This window comes from Microchirus variegatus, assembly GCF_963457635.1.
Source record: "Microchirus variegatus genome assembly, chromosome: 7".
Lineage (NCBI taxonomy): Eukaryota > Metazoa > Chordata > Actinopteri > Pleuronectiformes > Soleidae > Microchirus > Microchirus variegatus.
The window spans coordinates 5,168,518-5,191,722 of record NC_139808.1 but is presented as its reverse complement, the minus strand read 5'-3'; the positions used below and the strand labels follow the sequence as shown (position 1 = coordinate 5,191,722).

General features: G+C 39.7%; 2 protein-coding genes across 3 annotated transcripts; one reads left to right on the top strand and one right to left on the bottom strand.

Annotated features, from left to right (window-relative positions):
• The first annotated feature begins 1,771 nt into the window (after nt 1-1,771).
• Nucleotides 1,772-16,995, top strand: mars1 (methionyl-tRNA synthetase 1). Of its 2 annotated transcripts, XM_083892192.1 has the most exons (22): nt 1,772-1,971; nt 3,398-3,488; nt 3,650-3,728; nt 3,915-4,046; nt 4,793-4,868; nt 4,984-5,171; nt 6,200-6,309; nt 6,434-6,550; nt 6,769-6,972; nt 8,054-8,255; nt 8,402-8,476; nt 8,573-8,743; nt 9,166-9,261; nt 10,072-10,189; nt 10,379-10,592; nt 12,180-12,311; nt 12,522-12,626; nt 13,150-13,345; nt 14,895-14,966; nt 15,206-15,232; nt 15,504-15,656; nt 16,498-16,995. In XM_083892192.1, the coding sequence occupies exons 1-22, from the start codon at nt 1,851-1,853 to the stop codon at nt 16,648-16,650; spliced, it is 2,832 nt and encodes a 943-aa protein (XP_083748318.1). In that variant the 5' UTR covers nt 1,772-1,850; the 3' UTR covers nt 16,651-16,995. The 2 variants fall into 2 exon arrangements, with proteins under 2 accessions (XP_083748318.1, XP_083748319.1); XM_083892193.1 differs by lacking the exon at nt 15,206-15,232.
• A 183-nt stretch (nt 16,996-17,178) lies between these two features.
• ddit3 (DNA-damage-inducible transcript 3) lies at nt 17,179-21,197 on the bottom strand. Its single transcript, XM_083892194.1, has 4 exons — nt 21,093-21,197; nt 19,752-19,814; nt 19,160-19,368; nt 17,179-18,964 (listed from the first exon to the last, which is right to left on the bottom strand). The coding sequence occupies exons 3-4, from the start codon at nt 19,313-19,315 to the stop codon at nt 18,182-18,184; spliced, it is 939 nt and encodes a 312-aa protein (XP_083748320.1). The 5' UTR covers nt 19,316-19,368; nt 19,752-19,814; nt 21,093-21,197; the 3' UTR covers nt 17,179-18,181.
• Between the last annotated feature and the right edge of the window lie 2,008 nt (nt 21,198-23,205).

The window sequence follows — 23,205 nt, the reverse complement described above, 5'->3', positions numbered from 1 at the left end:
GTAACCCTCCTCTGCTAATACTGCACATGGTACAAAGCACATTTAATCAAGCAAAACTTGCAACTGGAGAATAATCTTCCAAGCTTGTGTCGTCACAGGCTGGTGAAAAGGGGAGCAAATCTCCTGCTTTGCATGGACTTAAGACAGATTATGAAAAAGCAAAAATGCAATGCGTCAGTCAAACAGTATCCATCACACACACACACACACACACACACACATGCTGTGGTTAACCCATGCATCCACTTTCTGTGAAACATGTTAGAGAGACAACTCGCATGCAGAAGCACGCAAATATTTCCACACCTAGAGCGGTTTGTGTTAAGATAAGCATTTATTATTTTATTTTTTTGAATCAACGTGACATTCACAGAGATGACAACAATGAGGTCATTGAGTCAGCATCGCTACGGTGATGATGTTTTGTGAGTGGATTATAGTCAGGGTGGACTGTCCTAAAGTCTGACAAAACTTATATTGGAAGACGTAGAAGAGAGAATTCAAAGGCTTTATATCTGCAAGGAAATTCTTCTTTTTCTGGCACTGTGTGTATATATATATATATATACTGTATATGTAGACATACATATATGCTGTATAAACAGAACGTTACATTGATTTGTTCCACAGGAAATAGTAGGTTGACGGGTTTCAAGAGCACGTTTGAGTCTAAACGTTTCCTATTTGTCGCTCGAACTGAGCTGTGGTTTTGACAGAAATAGGTTACATAAAGTTTGACACTGCGGCGTGGAAAAAACATGTTGTTTTGTCAAAGATGGGCTTCTAATTTTAGTCACTGCACAATGCACCACCACACGTTTTGTATCTGCAAAGCTAATATATAGTACTTTGAGACTTGTTTACAAATGTAAAGTGCTTTATATACAGTATATACATACAACACAAAAGAAGGAGTTAGAGCCAGCACACAGCCTACAACTTTTGATGCACAACTTTTTCAACTGTTCATATATCACACAGGTACATTTGTGCAGCTCTAATGATTTTGAATGCATTTGCATGACTTCCACAGTATCTTTAAATATGTTTTATTTTATTTCATTTTATGATCCTGCTCTGCTCTTAAATATTCGTGCAGGAGAACTAACAGGAGTTAACCTCACTGACAGGTCAGACGAGCTCAAGTATTTGTATACGAGGGCCACAGCATCACTTACCTCGCAGCGATGAGATGACAGCTCACTTGCGTTTTTGAAGTGTCTTGAGTTGCTAGGTTAGCTTGAAGAGTTACAACTTCACATACAATGACGAAAATAAAGCACATAGTAATAATAAAATACTCTATCGTGGACTTTTTACAAATAAACAGTCATACAATAGCATTAGGTTGCTCGACACAGTCCTTGTTGGCGGTACCTCCGGTCTCTTTAAGCGGATAAAAAAAAAATGCCAGCAATGAACAGGTTAGATTGGCTAAGATGTGATGTTACACGGAACCAATCGGAGCAGGCGGTGCTGTGGTGCGCACGTTTCGCTACAACGCATCGCCCGCAAAGAAAATGAAGAAACGTGACAGACACATCCCGCTCGGTGGCGCTACGATGAGATTAAAAACAAGTGCGACCACTGTGCGGCGAATCCACGCTCCGGGTGAGGCTTTTGTGGTAGATGTAGTTCTTAAAACATACCGCTGTAGTTTGCGTCAACAACACGAACACGCCACCAAAACTACAACTCCGCCATTTGTACCCGAGCCGCCATTGCTTGCATCAGCTAGTGAGGAGTCGGCATTCGCCGGGAAGTTACTACGAACAGCTGCTGGACTTTTCTCGTAGTGAAATTGCTGCCTTCACACACCGTAGTCTCTCATTCTGTCCCAACACGGCGAAATGGCTTCAAACGGCCAAATAAGGCTCTTCGTGAGTGAAGGTAACCCGCATTGTCTGAAGGTGCTAGCTGCGCTAGAAGAGACTGGAGTTCAGTGTGACGTTCAGTGTGTCAACCACGAAGGTAAGAAAGCAGGGTTAGTCAGCACCACATTTTCTCATGTCAGTCACACAGAAATGACAGATAACAACTGTCCTTAGCTAACGATATTTGAGTTATAGCTGAATTCGGCGAGGGTTAGTACTGTGGTATAGCGCGTTAGCTGTAGGTAATAGTGTAGGTAAGAGTGAATGAACTCTGTGTACAATACACTTATGTTTGAGAGGCAACTAGAAAAGTCTCTCATTTAGGAATCTAACAAACGAGAATTATTTCTGTCAATTAAGCTGTCAAATGTTCTCGATTAACCGGTATGTTGTTTTGTTCGTAAAAATGTTTAAATGGTTGGTTTGTGTTTTTCAAACCCTTTTCAAATATCAAAACTATTTAGCCTCGTGACTTACTTGTAGCTGCTTTGGTATAGCATGCTAGCTACAAGTGACAGTGTATGTAACACAGTTGCACCATGCACCTACCTAGTCATTATCATATAAAATCATTTCTATCAATGATAATAATAATAATAATAAATAATAAAATGTTTATCTGTTTTCCCAATCCTCAAAATAAAATCATCCTTAAAGGTATTTTTCAAAAAAAACATTCTGTATACTATCATGAAAGATAAATGAAACCAGAACATAAAATCACATTTTTAGAAGCGGAGTCAGAAGCTGTACTCATAACAAACCCTCTTTAAATAATTAGGCAGGTATCAAAAGTAATTGTAGATAAATGTAGTAATCGTGTAATAAGTAGGCACCTTACAGCCCTGCTCCAAGTGCCCAGATTCTCATGTATTTATCATAAGGGACATACCTACATCATCTTCCTTACCTTGTATAGTTGGAGACCTAGTAATCCCTTCACAGAAATAAATAATTAGTAATGTGTTCTCAGAACTACACCAATAGGGGTTGCCAAAGTATTGAAGGTAGATCATACAAGTCACAAATGTCCCTTGTTTTTTGACATTTTTCACATTTATTACAGAGAATATCTTTAAAAACGAGTGTTATTTCTGCTGCAAAGGTGCGTTTAATCCTTGAGGCACCATAAAACCAGTCAATTGAACATCAAAGTAAAGGCATCTAAAAGAAAATGCAATTCAGATTGATTATGTGTTCTTCATGGACCATTGAAGTATCTTTTCTGACAAGTATTGTGACTGAGAATTTGGTCACAGGATTATCCTCTAAGTTTTTAAGCACTGGCAGTGTGGTGTTATTAATTTTCTTTGACTGTACAATGTTATGTTTTAAAACAAATAAAACCGTATGTACTGCTAACAACTGTAGATATGAGTTCCCTTTTAAGACAACGCTGTTAGAAAAGGATTTTCTTTTCCAGAATATTCATAACTCCATAGCAGTCTTGTCTGCAGTTGTCTGTTTTATGTAGAATAATTTACACAAACTCACAATCTGTCTTTTTTTTGTTGTGTTTTCAGAGAGAGTGGTGCCCTTTCTTAGCCGTCCAGCTTTGCCAGCCCTCCTCCTGCCCAGTGGTCTGCACATTTTCAGCTCGAATGCAATCTGCCAGTCAGTAGATCATTTCACCCTTTACAATTTTATTCAATTCATAGGACATTTTATTGATTGAATTTGCATTCAGAGATTCATTTTCCTGCTTGTTTTCTTGCTGTGAGCCCTAAAAACTACTTTTTTCCCCCCCACTTTCTTTCTTCCCAACAACACCTCAGATACCTGTTTGAAGTAAAAGGACAAGAATCCAATCCACTTTGCAATCAGTGGCTTGAATGGGAGGCCGCAGAACTTCAGGTAAATGCTACATAAAATAAAAGTCACGCTTTTGTACACAATCCATTTACACTGCTTGAGTGTGTTGCATACCTGTACTTTCTTTGTAGTGCCTAAAGAGAAATCTTACCCTCGTTTGATTTACTGCTTGACTGAATGTCATTAATCAATTCTTAATTAACCTTTTGTTTTGACCTCGTCACACAGCCTGCACTGCTTCAGGCTCTTCACATGGCTGTGGTGCAAGGAAAAGGTTCAGACGGGTTTAAAGTCCTCCAGGCGTCCCTAAACTACCTGGACCAAGGCTTGAGCAAGCAAAACTTGCCATATTTAACCGGGGTACAGTATCAGCCGTTTCATTTGTTTATTTTCCATTGGCCGATCTGCTGCAATAGATAATCAAACGACTTAAGATTAATACAAACATAGGCTGTCAAATTGAATTTTTAATCTGTATGATTTTCATAATGGAGTCACATGTGTCAAGGAGTGTGCATATTTGCACCTCTTGCAACAAGTCATCTGTTTATGTCATGTATTGCACTTGTTCAGAACAACGTGGCTTGAGGGTACTTTCTTCTAATAATTTCCATCAGGCTGTACACTGACAGGTGCAATACTGTCACTTTATATTCTCACAATATGTGAGAATATGCAACTGGTAATATTGCATTAGCACCGTTGCATAAAGAAATGCTTTAAACTGCTTTAATTACAATGTTATGATTCTTCTCAACAATGGAAATTAATTGAAAGGGAAAACATGAAATCCTCAGGTGAGCCAGTTCACTAAACAATAGGTGTCGTACATGACAATAAAGCATGTTCAATTATCTCTGGAAGTCCACAATATTACAGTTTATGTGGGTATTGTTTTATAATTTTTAGATAGCTGGCAAATCTGCTGGCTAATGCCCCAATCTCAGTCTAGTTGAGACAATTTAGGAATAGTGATGGTTTAATTAATGTCACAGAGTTTCCAATTAACCTTTGCATGTTTTTGGACTGTGGGAGGTTTAATTGAATTAAAATTAACTTTTTTTTAAATGTAATTAATTCATATTCTTCAAATGTGTATCGTTTAGGAAGCCATTTCAGTTGCTGATATTGTTTTGTCGTCTGCGCTCTACCCGTTTTTATCGGACTCTTCACTTGCACTGGGTAAGTGACAATAAACGTAAAAGTAATCTGTTGTTGGTCAACCAGTGAACTTGTTTGCATTTTTAAATCTAAATTTTGTACAATTCATTCCTACTGCAATTCTTACTTCACACAGGTGAGTACAAGTCTTTGAAGGCCTGGTTTGACCGTGTGGCTGCCCGGCACAGTTTCCAGTCTGCTGCTCAGAAAGTGCTGCAGGGAAAAGGCCTGCAGGGCATGAAGAGCTACATGCAGAGGCAGCCTCTCCCCCAGAGCAGCGTGTGCCGAGACTCACAACCGACTAACAACGGCACCCCTGCTGAGGTATGTGCCAGATCATCAGGATAACCATTCGACTTACAGCCTTCATACTACACAAAAGGCATTTGGGGTGGTAACTACGTTTGCCTCAGGAAAGCTCCTTTGAAGTTTTCAGGAAAATTCATTGTGTGTGTTTCTCTATTTTTCTTTTTTCTTGAAATTATACTTGCACAAAGAAAACACTTAACAAGACAAGCATTGTTGCTCATGTGTTTATATATATATGTATATGTATATATATATATATATATATATATATATATATACATATATCTTAGCAAAGCACTGTGTTGAAGATGAAACAATATTTCTTGTTTTATGCAAGGAAGGATTCAACAGATGTTCATTACATTTTGCAGCATGAGGTGTGATCTCAGATTGGCAAGTGCCTATACACTTTTGCGCTCTTTTTTTGGTGCTCTATAATTAAATTTTTAATTGGTGTGCTCTTTCTTGTACTTTCTTCTGTAAGTTATTGAGTCTGATATGGAGCAACTGTAACAACATTTTCCAGGATAATAAGATTCTGATTCTGATCAAAAAAGACTTAGCTTTGTCTTTTTGATGGGATGATTCAGTATAAATATTAATTTTGATGACAGTATGTAAGACAAGACAAGTCTTACGAGTTATAAATGTCAAAACAACTGAAGGCAGCTTCCTGTGTGGCTTCTCAATTGTCTGCATGATTTTGAAAATGAATCTGTTTTTAAATTATGGTCAGATTTGGTAAACCCCCAATGACGGTTTGCTCTGAACCATTAAAAACAGACAGATTCAGGTTAGTATTTGGGTCCGTCTTAAAAGATTTTAAAGGTTTTTTGTTTTTTAAGGAAAAGTAGGCATCGTTTTTTTGTCATTTTTGACCATTTATTTTTTCACAGTGTTATAATCTTGCACCGATTAAAACTGGTAAAATGTCATGATTAATGTACAAACACTTTGGTAAAAAAAAAAAAAAAATCTGCTTCATAGACCACAAAACTTACATGAATCACTAAATATTTTCTTTATATCTTTATTATGTTCAGTGTGACGATGGCGAGCGTATGGTTTCTGAGGAGGAGATGGAGGCTGCTGCCCTCACCTGGAGCAAAGGTTTGATCTCCAGCCCGCTGGTTCAAGAGCGACAACACCCAATGTAAGTGCTATTTTCCAATCGAGACGTCAAGCACATACTAATGTTTACTGCATGTTGTTGTTGTTTAGAACCGTTTTCTGGACCAGATTCAAATAAATCCAGCCCTGTTTTTGTTGTTTCTCAGTTTGCCACAGGAGGACAAGAAAAACATCCTGGTTACCAGTGCCTTACCTTATGTCAACAATGTTCCCCACCTGGGTAACATTATTGGATGCGTCCTGAGTGCTGACGTCTTCTCCAGGTAGGGGTTTCTTTCTTTTATCCACACAGGTGCTAGAAAAGTAGCGGTAATTGTGAGTGTAATTTTCTTACTCACAAACATGTTGTCCTTTTATCTCATTTCCACATCAATGTTTTATGAACCATGTGCTTTTTAATTTTAAATTTCCTTGTTTTTATGCTTTGCATATGTCTGCCTCGTCGTCTCACCCGCTCCATCTGTCCGTTATCTGTTTTTAGGTACGGCCGCCTGCGAGGCTGGAACCTGCTGTATGTGTGTGGCACAGATGAGTACGGCACAGCCACGGAAAACAAGGCCAGAGAGGAGGGCCTGACGCCACAGCAGATCTGTGACAAGTATCACGCTGTCCATGCCAGCATTTACAAGTGGTTCCAGATTGACTTTGACTTTTTCGGCAGAACCACCACTGAGAAGCAGACAGAGTGAGTAGAGGTGGGGAAGAAGTCTAATATGTGAAAAAAATTAAAACATGATTTTTCAACAAAGCAAAAAATTAAGATGAAATTACAGACATCTGCTATAATTATTGTTGGTTGAATATGGTTCTGACATTGTTTGGCATTGGTATGGAGAAACAAACAATTACTATACACTGACTGCGCTGTAAAATTACACAACACAGGATTACTATAATCTCACACTAGATACTGGCCGTCTAGCCCTCGCAACCATAAATTCTGCTTTATTTAATCTCGGAGATTATCAAGGATGATTGTGGAATGTAGGTTGTTGCTTACTTTTCAGTTTATCAAGTAAAGAAAAGAAAATCCTATTAAATTACATTTGTCTGTCCTGCTTCTGTAAACACTTTTTAGTTTATTAGTTTGCACAAATATAGTTTTAAGACATATTTTAAAGTAGGCAACGTAAAAGTAGTTAATCCAGTTATTCAGGTATGACTCTCACTGTCCCTAATGAATAAGTCACATATTTGTATATCAAATGTGAACGAAACCAAGGGTTTTTTGTAAGTAAATTTGAACAGTAGCAAGTAGGCAATAAATTATATATTTGTGTGTCTATTTAACCCTTTCTTTTTTCTTTAATGCTGGGCTTACCTTACAAAAGGATATTAAAATCAAAATTGAGGAACTTAATTAAAAAATAGTATTAAACCTTTGAGCTTGTACATTTTTCACTAGCACCACATTCTTAGAAAATCGAAAAACGCCCATAGATTAAATACTTTATACTGGATTCAACTAAAGAATACTCAGTGGTGCTTTTTTTTAGTTAATCAATAACTCAAACTCTAACCTCCATCTTCTTTTGATGGGATACTCGCTCTGCTTCCTGTATTGCTGTATTGACACAGAAAGTTTACATCATTTTCTTTCTTGGGAGGCATAAATGTGGTCAGGTTTAATTATTTATCCTCCACATTCATCAACAACCCTTTTTTGAGACAGGGCGAAAGCAAAAGTAGAAAAATGAAACGTGGACTCGGACTCTTTTAACCAGCTCATCTCTTTTTCTTTTTTTTTTACATTGTTTTGTGTTCAGGATCGCCCAGGACATATTTTGGCGACTCCACAAGCACGGATTCCTCATGGAAGACACCGTGGAGCAGCTACGATGTGAGAGCTGTCAGCGTTTCCTGGCTGACCGATTTGTTGAAGGCATCTGCCCTTTCTGCAACTACCCAGAAGCTCGTGGTGATCAGTGTGACAAATGTGGGCGACTTATTAATGCAGTGGAACTCAGGGTGAGTGAAGAGAGCAGCTTGAATAGCTTAAGTTATTATATAGAACTATTTAATTAGCTAATTTACAGTTGTGGCATTGTAGCTGCACTTGAAAGGCCTTTGCACACCAGATAAAGATCCTCATTTTGTCATTTTTGTCCTCTCAGGAACCTCAGTGTAAAGTCTGCAGGCAGACTCCAAACATTCGCTCGTCCAAACATCTTTTCCTGGACCTGCCAAAGGTATGGAGTTCACGCTAAATATCTATTTACTCTTCTCTAGAGCTGTGATTTAGAGTAAAGACATAAGACATCTCATTCTCTCTTCCTCTCATGCAGCTAGAGACTCAGTTGGAGCAGTGGCTGGACAAGTCGACCAGCGCAGGAGACTGGACGGCAAATGCCAAACAGATCACTCGCTCCTGGCTTAGAGACGGACTCAAACCTCGCTGCATCACCAGGGACCTGCTCTGGGGAACTCCAGTACCTCATCCTGACTTTAAAGAGAAGGTCTGATGCTGTCATATAGAGTAAAATATAATTTCCATCCTACATTACAGATGTTGCTGTTGGATTGCATGTGCTTGTTTTTTTTTCAGGGTGGGTATTTCTGCATTCTTTGGAAGATATTTTCAACCCATATTAATGAAATATACATCTTAACCACTCGGCTGTGTAACGTGTTACATAGATAATGAATAGACACGTTAAATCGAAGGTCAAGTTCCTAATTAAACTTTGAAAATGACTAGGCACTTCATTAAGTGCTACATTGACTGATGACACCACGGTGTTCCCCATTGCCTCACTTGTTCTACTTGGGGAATGTTCTTTTTTTCCACTCATACTGCTACTAATCATTGTACATTAATTAACTTAATGTGATTAAGAAGTATTTTCTGTAACACAAAGCAATCTTTCTGCCTTTGCAGGTGTTCTACGTGTGGTTCGATGCCCCAATTGGTTATCTGTCCATTACGGCCAACTATACCGACCAGTGGCAGAAGTGGTGGAAGAATCCTCATCAGGTACACCACCTCCCACCATACACGTGTTGTCACATTTATTAGCCACACTGAATGTCAAGCATCACACCGATGCTGTCCTCTTTACAACACAGAATGGGGCTGATTACTTAATTCATCTGGAAACTGTGAATTCCCCCAGCCACGCACAAATCTAATGGGAAATATAAGGAATAACCTATTTGATAATGGATAATAAATATACTATACTGTGTGTGTGTGTGTGTATATATACATATATGTATATATGTATATATATATGTGTGTATATGTATATGTATATGTATATGTATGTATATGTATGTATATATATATATATATATATATATATATATACACATACACACACACATATATATATATATATACATACACATATATATATACGAATCTATATTTCAGTTTCCATTCCTCCTTCCATTCTACCGCAGGCTTTCTTGTTTTTGTTGTCCATGATGCGTTTATCATCGTAACACAGACAAGTGGAATTATTGGACATTTTGTTTGTGCATGTCATTTTCATCATTTAAAAAAAAATGTCGCTCCAAACATGCTAGTTTGCTTTTATCACTCGGCTAGACGCACTTTTAAATGCAGCGTGATTTAAAAAGACCCAACATCTGCTTCACTCTCACTGACTCCTCACGTCTCTCCATTTAAATCACCAGGATTGAGCTTGTGAGTGTGTGTGTGAGAGAGAGAGAGAGATGGGGGGTTGGGGGAGAGCTGATAAGTCCTTTTTGAACTGGATGATCTCATGATGATCTAATATGATGTCATCCTCACGGTACGTTGCTGTGTCTCTGCCACTAGGTGGAGCTGTATAACTTCATGGCCAAAGACAATGTGCCCTTCCACAGCGTTGTATTCCCCTGCTCCCTGCTGGGTGCTCAAGACAACTACACTCTGGTCAACCACCTCGTCGCCACTGGTGATCACTTATTCTAACTGACTGCTTGATTTCTTATCTTTTATTCATATTATAAGTGTAACACAGCAGGTCTTACAAAGGCTGTAAAGACTATTTGTTTCTGTTTGACAGTTGATTAATAATCACATGATGACGATGATCTCTGGAAATTGAGCTTTGACGCTAACTTGTGCTCTACCTTACTCTCAGAATATCTGAATTACGAGGACACCAAGTTCTCCAAGAGCCGGGGTGTCGGTGTGTTTGGAGACATGGCAAAAGACACCGGGATCCCATCTGACGTGTGGCGATTTTACCTGTTGTATGTGCGTCCGGAAGGCCAGGACTCTGCCTTCTCCTGGGCTGACATGGCTTTGAAGAACAACTCCGAGCTGCTCAACAACTTGGGCAACTTCATCAACAGGTTGGTAATTATTCAAATATGGATTAAGTTCAGTTCAGTCACCAGTAAAATGAAAAATGGGCCAGTTCACCTGAAGTTGCTCACATTTTCTTCACTTCTTCACAGCGAACTCATCCAGTCCAATTACCAAGTTTAAATGGTTCACTCCAATTTTCTACATTTGTTTGTGGATGGCGCAATTTAGCCCCAATTTCATTGCCTGAAATGATTTTTATAAGATCGGGGGGTTAAATCCCACATCAAAGAATTTTCTCAGCAGTTAAAAGTACCTTGATCTTCAAAATTGGTCTGGGGCAGCAGCGTTGACGCCTAATTGGTTCAAAAATATCTTGTAGATTGCATCCAGCCTAAGGTGTCGGAGGTAAAAAAAAAAAAATGTTCTGCTTCAGAAAAGGAATTCTGTTCTTGTCTGATCCAGTCACTATCACTGCATCATTCACAGCAGTGCATCCATTTTATTTCATTAAAAAAAACCCTGCTATGTTTTATTCCAGCTTATTGCTGTTCATTCTTAACTTTTCGTTGACAATTTCACACATGATCAGCTTCATAATCATTATAGCAGCAAACACTCCATTTTCACAGCGACAATAAATAGCTTAATTTTCCCAGGATTAAGTAAGAGATCTCACTGAGACCAAAACAACAATACTTCGCGTGATGTCGTCAGACTGCCGTCCACTGATTGGTCAGAGACGTCCGACACAAGAATCAAACCGAACAATGCAGAACTGTAGATCAGTTAAAAAGACTAAACAATCCTGAATAACGTGGGGTAATCTCCAACACTTAGCAAGCAAATGTCTAAAATGATCATCGTTTAACAGAGGAGTCTGGTTGTATTTAGCGACGGCACTGCTGAAAGCCGGCGATCAACATCACAAGCCCTGCCACTGAATTTAATTTCGTCAGAGTCTGTGCTCCGGTCATGGAGGAAGTGCAATACTGAACAAGTCTTTTTAATTAACTGATTCTAATGATTCAGCACATCAAAAATAACTGCTTTACAAGTCGTTAGTTTGTGTGTTGTCGTGTATGTTATTATCCATGTGGATTTGTCTTTTTTTGTCATACTGTTTACAGTATGCTGTAAGTGTATGTGTTGTATGTGATGTTTTTAAGCTACTGGGACCTTGAATTTCCCCTTGGGGATATAATCTATCTATCAATCAATCAATAGAACGAAGTCACAGCAGTTTCATGCTATATTATAATGGAAAACCTTCATCAAAAGTTCATTCTCAAACACTAAAATTACAGTTTATTGTAAATTGTACCGGCTTGTCAAAGCGTTGTTGTTTGTTGTATCAGACTGTCACATGACTAAATGTTTTCCACTACAAACATCCCCCTGATTTAGGCAGACTCAGCTCATTTCAATGACGGAACACTCGTATTACATTAAATAACAATATTTATCATTTATAAACAATTAGTCAACGCAACATGACCTTCCCTCATTATCTGACTCCATGTTTCTCTTGCTGTCTTTCTTCTGTTTACACATTTTCCCCCCTGACAGCTCCACTCCACTCTTTATGATCTGTCTCAATCATGTCTCCCTCTCTCTCTCTCTCTCTCCTGCAGAGCTGGTATGTTTGTTACCAGGTTCTTTGAGGGCTGCGTGCCTGCGATGGAGCTGCTGCAGGAAGACAAGAAGCTGCTGGCCGTGGTGAGCTGGGAGCTGCAGCAGTACGTCCAGCTCATGGACAAAGTCAGGTAAGAGCAGTTATTTGTCAAAAGCACTGATGGAGGATACGGTTGAGATTTAGAGGGACATTTACCAATTGAATTGAAATAATTTTTAAGAATTTATTATTAATGGATATAGAAATATCATCATGCATCTTCACATTAAAGTTAAAACGGTAGATGAACACAGATTTCGATACAAATGCATTGTAATGCCAACATTTAATGTTTCGCCAGAATCCGCGACGCTCTCAAGCACATCCTGAACATCTCACGTCATGGCAACCAGTACATTCAAGTCAATGAACCATGGAAGAAGATCAAGGGAGGAGAAACAGACAGGTGAGATGCCATTTGATTGATATTTGTCTTTGCATTTCTATGACCGGTAGATGTATTTCAGTGTCAAAGTGGAAGTAATCATTCTGTATTAAAGCAGAGACCGACCCCATACGATTTGGAAAATGACTAATTGGCTGCAACTAATGATTATTTTTTCATAATCGATTAATGTTTGGTTCATAAAATGTTAACAAACGTTGATCAGTGTTTGTCCAACCTGGAAATGACGTTGTTGTCGAATGTCTTGTTTTGTCCACAAACCAAAATGATCCAGTTTTAATTTGTTTCAGTTTCTTTGTTATATGGAGCAAAGAAACGTTCACATTTAAGAAGCTAGAACAATCAGAAATCTTGTTTTAATCATGAAAAAAGCTACAAAGCGATTAATCGATTATCAAAGTAGTTGAAGATTAATTTAGTAGATTAGTAGATTAAATTAATTGCCTTAAGTTTTAGAAGACGTGTATATATTGGTGATCGGAGCAAACTCGGATAACGATCCGTCTCTGTTTGTCCTCCTCAGGCAGCGTGCAGGCACAGTCACTGGCGTCTCGGTGAACATCGCCTGCTTGCTCTCAGTGATGCTGTCGCCTTACATGCCGACAGTCAGCCAAACCATCAGGGATCAACTCAACGCCCCGCAGTCTTGTATCAGCACCATGTTTCAAGGCAGTGGCACCTTTGTTTGTTCGCTGAGCGCGGGCCACCGCATCGGCGCTGTGAGTATGACCAGTGAACGCCTTACATATGTTGATGCTGGGTGACCCAATGAGGATGCAACAGTCTGTCAATATTTCAGCACACTGGGGGATATTGGAGTCATGTTTACTGACATGGACATGTTTAAGGATAAATAGCCTAAACTGTTTTTCTAAGCTCCAGCTTCTTCCTCTCAGGCCACTTGTCCCTTCAGGCCTAATTGTGGTGGACTGTGTCTGCAGCAGCCTGCCAATGATGCAGTCACTCAGTCACCAATGTCATGTCTCCAAACAAGGAGTAGAAAACAGTGTTCTAATGTCACACCAAGTTTATATACGTGCTTATAAGCTCTCGGATAAATGCCATCCTTGATCGTCAGTGTAATCTCTCATTGTAGAGTGGTAATCAAGATCAAACCTGCAACGTTTTTATAGATATTTGTTCAAAGATCTACACAGAGCGTTCAGCTACATTGGCCTACACTGGGTTAGATTAACAGTTGTTAAGTATTTTCTGCATGTATCTTTTTTTTTTCTTCATTCCCCCCAACATCTTTGTTTGGAAAAAACTGTTTTTATCTAAAAAAAATAACTGCATAAATGTGCAATACTGTGTCTTTTTAAAAAACGGGAGTCTCTAACTCGCGGCCCAGGGGCCACATACGGCCCGCCTGTCGATGTCCTGTGGCCCTACACTTAGTTTAAATGATTAAATTCCACATTTAATTATATATAAGCCTGTCTAGTGTTTTAATTGCAATTGTCTAGATTTAATGTGACGTAATGTTTCACGTCGTTTTGTAAAATTAGTCTCTAAAGTAGCGCTAAACTTTAAAAACAGAGACACACATACGCAGTACACGGGTACGCTGGTTATTTGTAGCGCTGCTCTTTTTTCGTTTAATAAACAGACTGCTCCAGTTCGACTGTAGGCATGCTAACGGCGCTAAAAGGAGCTAATGCAGCTAACGGAGCCAACTGGTAAACGGTGCCTGGACTCCGGTGTCGCGGCACGTAAACATGTCACGCCCGTCTTTTTCCGGTCAGTCATCATGGAAACGTGCCATGCGTTAACCTAGTGCCCAGCACTAATTTTAATACTGAGTGAAGGAGTGAAGTTTTAATACTGTTTTATTTCCGTCTGTTTTTGGTATTTACAGATTCATTTTGTGTCATAAATGTTTGGGGGTTTTTTTGTCTTCCATGAACTATCCATCAAAACAAACACTTTTACTTTGAAATTAAATGGTGTGCAATGTCATCCTAAATATTTGTAATTGCAACATCATAATGATATATCAAGATATAATTCTAATTTCTAATCACCTGACTCGTGGCCCCTCGTGACCAGACGAGAAGTTCACTGGCCCCTAGGTCATTTTGAGTTTGAGGCCCCTGCTTTAAAAGATCTATTGTTTTTTTTTATATACAGTTGTTATCTTATGTAATTTATACTGTGCCTGTTGTCTCTTGTCTCTTGTACATTTATGCACTGATGTGAGGGTTTCTACCTCAATTTCGTTGTACTATGCAATGACAATTAAATATATTCTATTCTATTCTATCACAGGTCAGTCCTTTGTTCCAGAAACTGGAGATGGACCAGATTGAGGCTTTGAAGAAGAAATTTGGTGGACAGCAGGTATATACATATATATATTTGTAATAATAAGGTTGTGTTATAGGTAGACCACTTATAAAGAAGAATTGAAAATACCAAGCCGTGCACTGGCCTCTCTCATGAGGAATAAGAAATTATACTTAATTCCAGTCTTTGTCTAGTGAAGCATGACACAGAGAAAGCACTAATAATGTATCAAGTGTCCCCTCCTATAAATGTAGAATAACTTCTAAACCTTCCCCTCAATTGTCTGCCTTTAGCCTGAAGATGAACCACCAAAGAAAAAGGTATTGAGTAATTTGTGTGTGTGTGTGTGTGCTGTGTCAAACACGCCATCACTAACACTAAGCAGCTCATTTGTGCGTCCTCACACTTTTGGATTTCCTTAGCCGTCTGCGTGTCCTATGTGATTCATTGTCCGTTCACACACGTCGTGTCTCATAAAATCTGGTTTGACATTTGAAGCGATGAGTGTTATTGTCTGAAATTAGGCGAGAGACAACAACCATCAAATCTCCCTCTGTTTCAAAAACATCCTGTGTCTGCTTCTACCCTCAGATGACGGCTCAGCACGCTGCCAGCAGTTCGCCTGCTGCTGCTGCTGCTGCTGCTGTACCAGCCACCGCTGCTCCTGCTGCGGAGGTGGCGACGGCGGTGAACGGCGTGGACCCAGAGAAAGCTAAGCTTCTCACTCAGGCTGTGACGGAGCAGGTGAGACTGCTGGCTGGTGGCAATGCTGTTGCAACTAAAAAAAAACCAACCTGTACAGTTTCTGTCCATCAAATAATACTACAGTTAAAATATTTTAATTCCCTGGCTCTGTTAAATGCGTTTGAGCAATTGATGTACACATAAACAATATAATTCCACAATTTACACAACAAGCGACCAGTCACAGAAATAAACGTCTAATTGTATTAGTGTAATATTCCATTTGTTATTAGTGTAAATAAGTTTAAAAATGTGTACAATTTGTGACTAATGCATCAAAAATGGTCAATGTATAAATATATTTGAATTACACATTCTTTTGTACGCTAAATGTAGTGATAAAATTGGATGTACAGTTTTAAACGCTACTCTAAATGTGTAAAAATTGTAAGTAATCCATCAAAAAACGGTTTGTGTATGAACACATTTGAATTATAATTATTTTTTTTTACATTAAATGCAGTGATTAAATTGGACAGCGTTAAACTCCAAAGGTGTAAAATTTGGAAGTAATGCATCAAAAACAGTTAATGTATATAAACACATTTGAATTATACGTTCTTTTTTACGTTAAATGCAGAGATTAAATCGGACGTACAGTTTTAAACGCTCTAAATGTGTAAATTGTGCGAGTAGTGCATCAAAAACGGTTTGTGTATAAACACATTAGTATTATACATTCTTGTTCAATACAGTGATGAATTTGGACATAGCATTAAACCCTAAACATCTCCAGACCCAGACAGATGTACGTAATTACTTAAAGACTAACTGCTGTTTTGTTTTTTTTGAGATTTGACCAAGCAAATCAGATGAACCGTGTCTTTGTGTGTTGTCGCAGGGGGACAAAGTGCGAACACTCAAAGGCCAGAAGGCCGAGAAGGCGGTGATCACAGCAGAAGTGGCTAAATTGTTGGACCTTAAGAAGCAGCTGGCTGTGGCTGAGGGGAAGAGCCTGGAGCCTGCTGCACCTCAGAAGAACAAGAAGAAGTGAGACTGAAACAAAAGGAGAACAAAACGATGGAGGATCGTCGGAGGAAGGGAGGAAAAAGATGGTTTGAGGTATGAGAGAGAGCAGAATTGGAACAAGATGTACACCAAGAGATGAGGGTATTAGCTTACGGCAAAGCCGTGACAGGATCTAAGACAATGTGGTATTGGCACAGAGGACTAATGAAATGCTGTATAGGCCGACAGGGAAATGAAAACACACAGACTGAGTCAAATGAATGCAGCTACAGAATGGAGGGATTCTGCCAAATCCCTACACCAAAAGAAACTGATTTTATACTCTCCCTGTGATAGAGTCGGCATACGATATTAGCATTGGAAGGTGTGTTGCGCATTTTAAGATTTTTTTTTCTATCATGTGGATTTTTTTTTGCCATTTACAAGTACCCTTTGGAATCAGGTAATAAATTGAGCAGATCTTAAAATTTAATTTCCCCCGTTTTCACTTCTATCAGTCATTCATAAGACAAACAAACATAACGCAACGCCAAAAAATTACATCTGTTATTTTTATTGCAAATTGGAGATAACAATAAAATAAATGGTACTGATGCCATTTATGATAAAACCATGCACATTAGTCTATGATTAACAGCTTATGTAACTACAATGAGGAAAATAACAGGTGATATGTCGGCATATTACAACATGAGCCATTACAGTAAAACTGTATATATTACAGTATCGTATAAAAATAGTATATCAGGGTAGAAGAGGATAATAATTCCACCACAAAATCCCGTATTGATAGAAAAAAGGTCAGCTTAGAAAGTATAGCTGGGTCCTACTTGCTTTTTTTTTTATCTAAATACAGTTGCACATACACACACACACACACAAGCCACGACTTAGAAAAGTAAGAAAGGGTATGAATTTTCTCACGAAAAAATAATTCTCTCATTTTCACACTGCAGTGGGCACTTTCAAACTTTTCCTGAGCTCCTAAACTCTCCACAAATTGGGGGGCAAATAATCTCATTCTCTGCTCGCCAGATTTGCCAGCCCTTTAAAAGTAGGAGTTACAATTTATTGCAAAATGGTGGGAATGGAGGACAATGAAACGCCATCTCTCAATTAACATCCTTCCTGTCCAACATACAAATCATCAAATGCTCACTTCCTAAAATTCCGATCATCCTATGTGACGAAATTCAGGCATTCTTAAACATGACAAACGTTCATCAACACCGCTCTGTATGATATGCACTTGGAGCCGTCCTGTTCTTCTTCCTTTATACATGCTGTGGCTTTTTTTTCCCCCCTCATTTGCCGCAATGCTGTTGCAGCCATTTCTCTCTGTGCCTATTGTCATGACTTTAATCACTTTCCGTCTTCTTGACATCTTTCACTATTTTTTCCCAAAAAAAACCCTCTTATAAAATAGTATCTTTGGTTTCCTTCCTTTCCTGTCTACAGGGCATTTCATCACCACCATGTAACACTTTCCCCCCCACCACTGCGTATTCCAATTCTGTAGGCCCTGTCAACTTTAATTCTCCTCTTCCATTCTATCCTCATTTCCTGGTGTTGACTAGTCTCTCTATCAGAGCTCTACGTGTCCTCTGCACCTCCTCTCCCAACCTTTCAATCTCCGCTTTCAAGCGCTCATTCTGCTCCGTCAGCTCTTGCACCTTCCTTTCATTCTCATGCTCTCTTTCTTTGCGACTCTTTTTGGCAGACGAGTAGGACGAGGGCGTGTGCTGTGTGGAGGAGGCGAAAGAGGACAAGGCACTGTTGTCCCTCTCGCTGGTGGTCCTCTTGCGTTTCCCCAGGCGGGAGGACGGGTAAACGGAAGGAGAGGAGACGGACGAGGAGGGAGAAGAACAATTTTGAGATGGCGACTGGGAAGCTGAGGAGGAGCAGGATGGAGAATCGGGTACACAGGGCAGTTCCTCCTCACTGGCTGAGGGTGAGGCAGGAGGGGCATTATTAGCCTGTTGATGGTGGTGGTGGTAATAATAGCCACCACTGATGACCACTCCGCTCGCGTCCACCATTCCCACTCCTCCTTCACTCAGCAACTCGAAGAACTCTGGAGGCAGCAGGTCACTGCCTCCTCCTGCTGTGCTATCTCCACTTCTCCCACTTTCGCCTTCTCCCCGCCGCTCTTCTGCAACAGCTGGACTCATGCAGGAGGAGGAAGAAGATGAGGATGATGATGATGAGGTGTGATGCAGGGGCTGCGTGATGTGGATCTCCTCCGTTGCTCTCTGGACACCTTCGCCCCACGCCTGGCTTCCGTCCGTCAGCCATGTCAGAGAACAACTCTCCAGAACATCCAGAAACTCCGGCTCTTTCTATAAAACAGAAAATAGAGAAGTCAGCACCTGTCGAAGCATATCAATTATTGAAGTACGAGTACATTTTACCCACACGTGTCTGAAAACGTTAAAATTAAACCTAAAAATGTAGTCGAAATTAAAAACGCTATGGGTGAGGACACTCACACTCATTGTGGGTGTTAAAGTCTTTTCCCTCTTTCAGCTACTGACCTCGGTGCAAGTCGGGGCACGTGCAAGTTTTGCCCCTCCCGTGTCGGAGCCCAGAATATCCTGCAGGTCCTCATACCACGCCTCCAACTCTGCACCACACAACGGCCCCACACCAGGGGGGTACGGCGGGGGCAGGTGAAGCCACTCGGCAGTCATCTCGCCAGTCAGTCGCAGTGCACAGGTACTCGGCCACACGGTTCTCACTGGACCTGAGGGGGGTTAGCAGTCACACAGGACGCTTTAGAAGATGACTGACACTTCACAGTAAGGAAGGACTGCGTGCAAGTCATTGTGAATGTTGCAAGAAACCATCATCTGTATAATTATTTACTCCATTATGAAACATACTAGGCCAAAGTACAGAACATAGTTCAAATCCAGCTAAGTGTGAAATGGAATAACAGTGACACTAAGTGAGGAAATGGCTGTACTGCAGTAACGTTGGAAAAATACAATTATATAGATTTATTAAAAATAAAAAAAAATAAAAGGAAAAGGGAGTTCCGAGACAATTAAAATACAGATATAATCACAATCATAACTTCACAGATGTGCAACATTCAGAATGATAAATATAAGAAAACCAATTTACCTTTGAGAAAGTCTCTGTTAATCAAGTATGCCAATATGTCGGTGATAACTTGTCCCAGCAATTCTGAAAGGAAAAATTTATTTATTAGTCTTAAATTAAAAAAAAAAAAAATCTTAATAGAATTTTATTAAGGCTTCACAATCAAAATGATCAATAAACAAGGCACCTAAAAGGATGACTCTTAAAAATACAGAAATAAATTTTAACTAATAATAACGAAACGAATAAACAAAGAGAAAATGTTAAAATGATCTAATACGGAATTCATCTCACTCCATTCCTGTAAACAAAAGACCCTAACGTTCTCCACTGCGCCCCCTGCTTTCCCCATTCCATAAAACACGCAGGGATCAATAAACAAGTGGTTTGGGGGGGAAACCGACCAGTAAATCCTGATCTTCACGGGGATGACAGTCCAACTAAAACCATCAGAATAACTCAGATTATTCCATTTAAAATCCTAGGAAATATTCTATCTTTAGTGGACACTGTTATTGTAGAGAGAATTAAACCGTATAATTGCTGTGGGGAACTACAAAGGAAAATCCTCAATGAGTAACCAGGCCGACACTGACGTTGAATTCTGACAGGTAGAACGCACATGCACGTGATTTCTTTTTGGAAGGGCTATTTTCGTGTTTTATATAAAAATATAAGACTATGTCATTTTCTTATTTTCTTTTTAAAATGGGGCTCCATGTCCACACTGAGCCAAGACAATTACGTCATGGAAACATAAGTCCAGCAGGAAGAGTGGGGCGAAACAAAAGGAGGCAACACAGACGAGAAAAACAGTGGAGGAAGACAAATAAATAACTGACATAATGTGACTTTATTTAGTCCGTGGAAATGTTTAGTTCACGTGGAAATGACACGAACACGCCGAGCTGTCAGAAACGAAAAAAGCCGTTGGAGAAGTGTCACGCGCCACTCACGGAGGAGAGTAAAAAACCGTGGACACGCGTTCACGTGAAATGACACCGGGGGGAAACTAACAGAATGGTCGTAACTAATGAACAAAAACAGAAATTATTTAAAAAAAAAAAAAAAAACGTGCCGCACTTTGAACAAAAACATCCAAAGTTCCTAATCCAAGTCCGTGTGACCTGAACAAGTTGGCAAACGAAGTAGACAACTCAGAAAAAGCACAAATTGTGATTGATTAAGACAGCTGTTTGTCTAAAAATGACACTGGGATATCTGCCAGAAACATGCCCGGCTCTTTCTTTTTTTTTTTTCCCGTAGTTCCAGGTCAACGCACCGTTTCAAGTAAAAAGTAAAAGAGTCGTTCAGCCAAACACCGACAGACTCCGAGACAAAGCCGTTTTTAACTCCACTTACCCTTTTTCGTTTATTCGCTCGCCTTCTCGACTGTCTTGAGCTTGAATGTGGATAGTTTAGTAAAAATTGTCGATAGCTCATGTTAACCATTGTTCAGTCTTGACGTCTGAATAAGATTTTCGGAAACTCCCGGCGGTGTTTATATTGAGAGCGCGGCCAACCGAACTAGGCACGGGGAGGCGACTTCATCACAACCTAACAGAGACGTCACAGACCGACGCTGCGGTTGTCCAATCAGGAGAGCGCAGGCGAGATCTTCTCCTTGGCGACATCCAATGAGGTGGCGTAGAATCGCGCCGGGGGCGGGCCGTCTGGCTTCGTCTCCGCTGGTTGTTTCATCGCTCCAGTCTGTATAGTTTGTACGAGCAGCAATTGTGATGCAGTCATAAGACGGCCAGGACGAATTTGGGGCGTATGGGAGTCACATGAAAGGAATGATGCAATGCTTGGCAACCGATTTCTAGCTGGGGATAACACCAGCAGAATCAGAACATGTTTTATTAAACACTGTTGGCTCGAACAAAAATCTAAAAATATACATATATGCATGGATTGGATATCTAATGTCGAAGAATTGTTTGTTTCCGGAACACAAATAAGACGAGTCGATTTTTTTTTGTTCTCTCCCGTGAGTCGTTTCATGAAATGTTGCCACCAATTTTATTTGATTACACCCCGATTTTTTATTTGTTTTATTTATTTTAATTACGGGTGGTAATTTGGAATGTAGCGCAAACACCTGACTTCACACACCTCATTTACCCCCCAAACACTGCGGGGCGGGGAGTATAGTTAAAATAACAACCAGCTCCAAGTGGCACATTTCTGCCAGAGCGATGCGCGACTGTGCAGGACAGATGTCTGTTTTATTTGTCCAGGCGTTTGTTTGTAAAAAAAAAAAAATGCCGCACACTTAAAAAGCGCACGTGCTTTGTAAAAGTCGTTTCATAGCGCGCGCCTCGCTGCAGCTCCGCGAGATATGAAAACACCACAGCACGCAGCCCCCGTGGAGCGTCTGTGGATGATATGCTGGGTGGGTTCCAACAACACAGACTACCCCTCCTCCTCCTCCTCCTCCTCCTCCACCACCCTCACCCTCATTCCTCCATCCACACCCCTCTATTATGATGTCCAGTTAAATTGTCAGCTGTTAATGATGAAATTCAGCAGATTTCCTCATTAGTGCGCTTTTATTTCCCCTCTAATTCCCTGTAGAATATACTTTTTTTTTTTTACAAAAAAAGAAAGAAAATGTTTATCAGCATCCACTGATTTATGTGTCTCCTTTTACTGCACCTGCTACAAATACAAGGCTGAAAGAACAATGTCCACATGACACCAAAAAAACAACAATTCCATGTACTGTATATATAACTTTTTATGTCAAGTTTCAGCTCAGTGTTTACTGTCATATAGATCTAAAATAAGCCGGAGCATCACCAAGAAAATATCTGCATTTCTTTTAATTGGCATTAAATACAAATCAATTGAAACACATAATTATGAATGTGTCTCTATATAATACAATATATTGTCTATATAAATGAATTCACTATAAAGTATAAACATATAACATTAAGCATCATGGTGTGTATAGAAAACAGTGTTGTATAGATGTATTGTTGTCTTGATCAGGTGTCTTAAATAAGTACAAACACACAAAGACACAGACACACACATCTATATAACAATAGGTCACCACTGAATTGTTATTCTTCCTTATGTTGCTGACCTATATAGCGCCTATAGCATGACGTGTACATACTGTATATGAATAGTCTTATTATTATTATTATTATTATAATGTCATAATGTTTTATAATATAATATAATAATAAAAGAAAGCGGAAGTCTATGATGATGATGATGATGATGTAACATGGCATCAAAAGCATCGAGTTCAACAAGGTCACCCACTCTCTCTCTGAGACACACGCCCGTCTCACACTGCGTGTTTTTCCTCATCCTGCTTATTGTGTAGAATCACTAGCACGCGGGATGTAAACAAACTGCGTCTGCTGCTGTTGCTGTGGCAGCGACCACAACAACAACAACAACAACAACGACAACACAAAACCAAAGCACCTTTCAGTCAGTCAGTGTCACAGTAAAT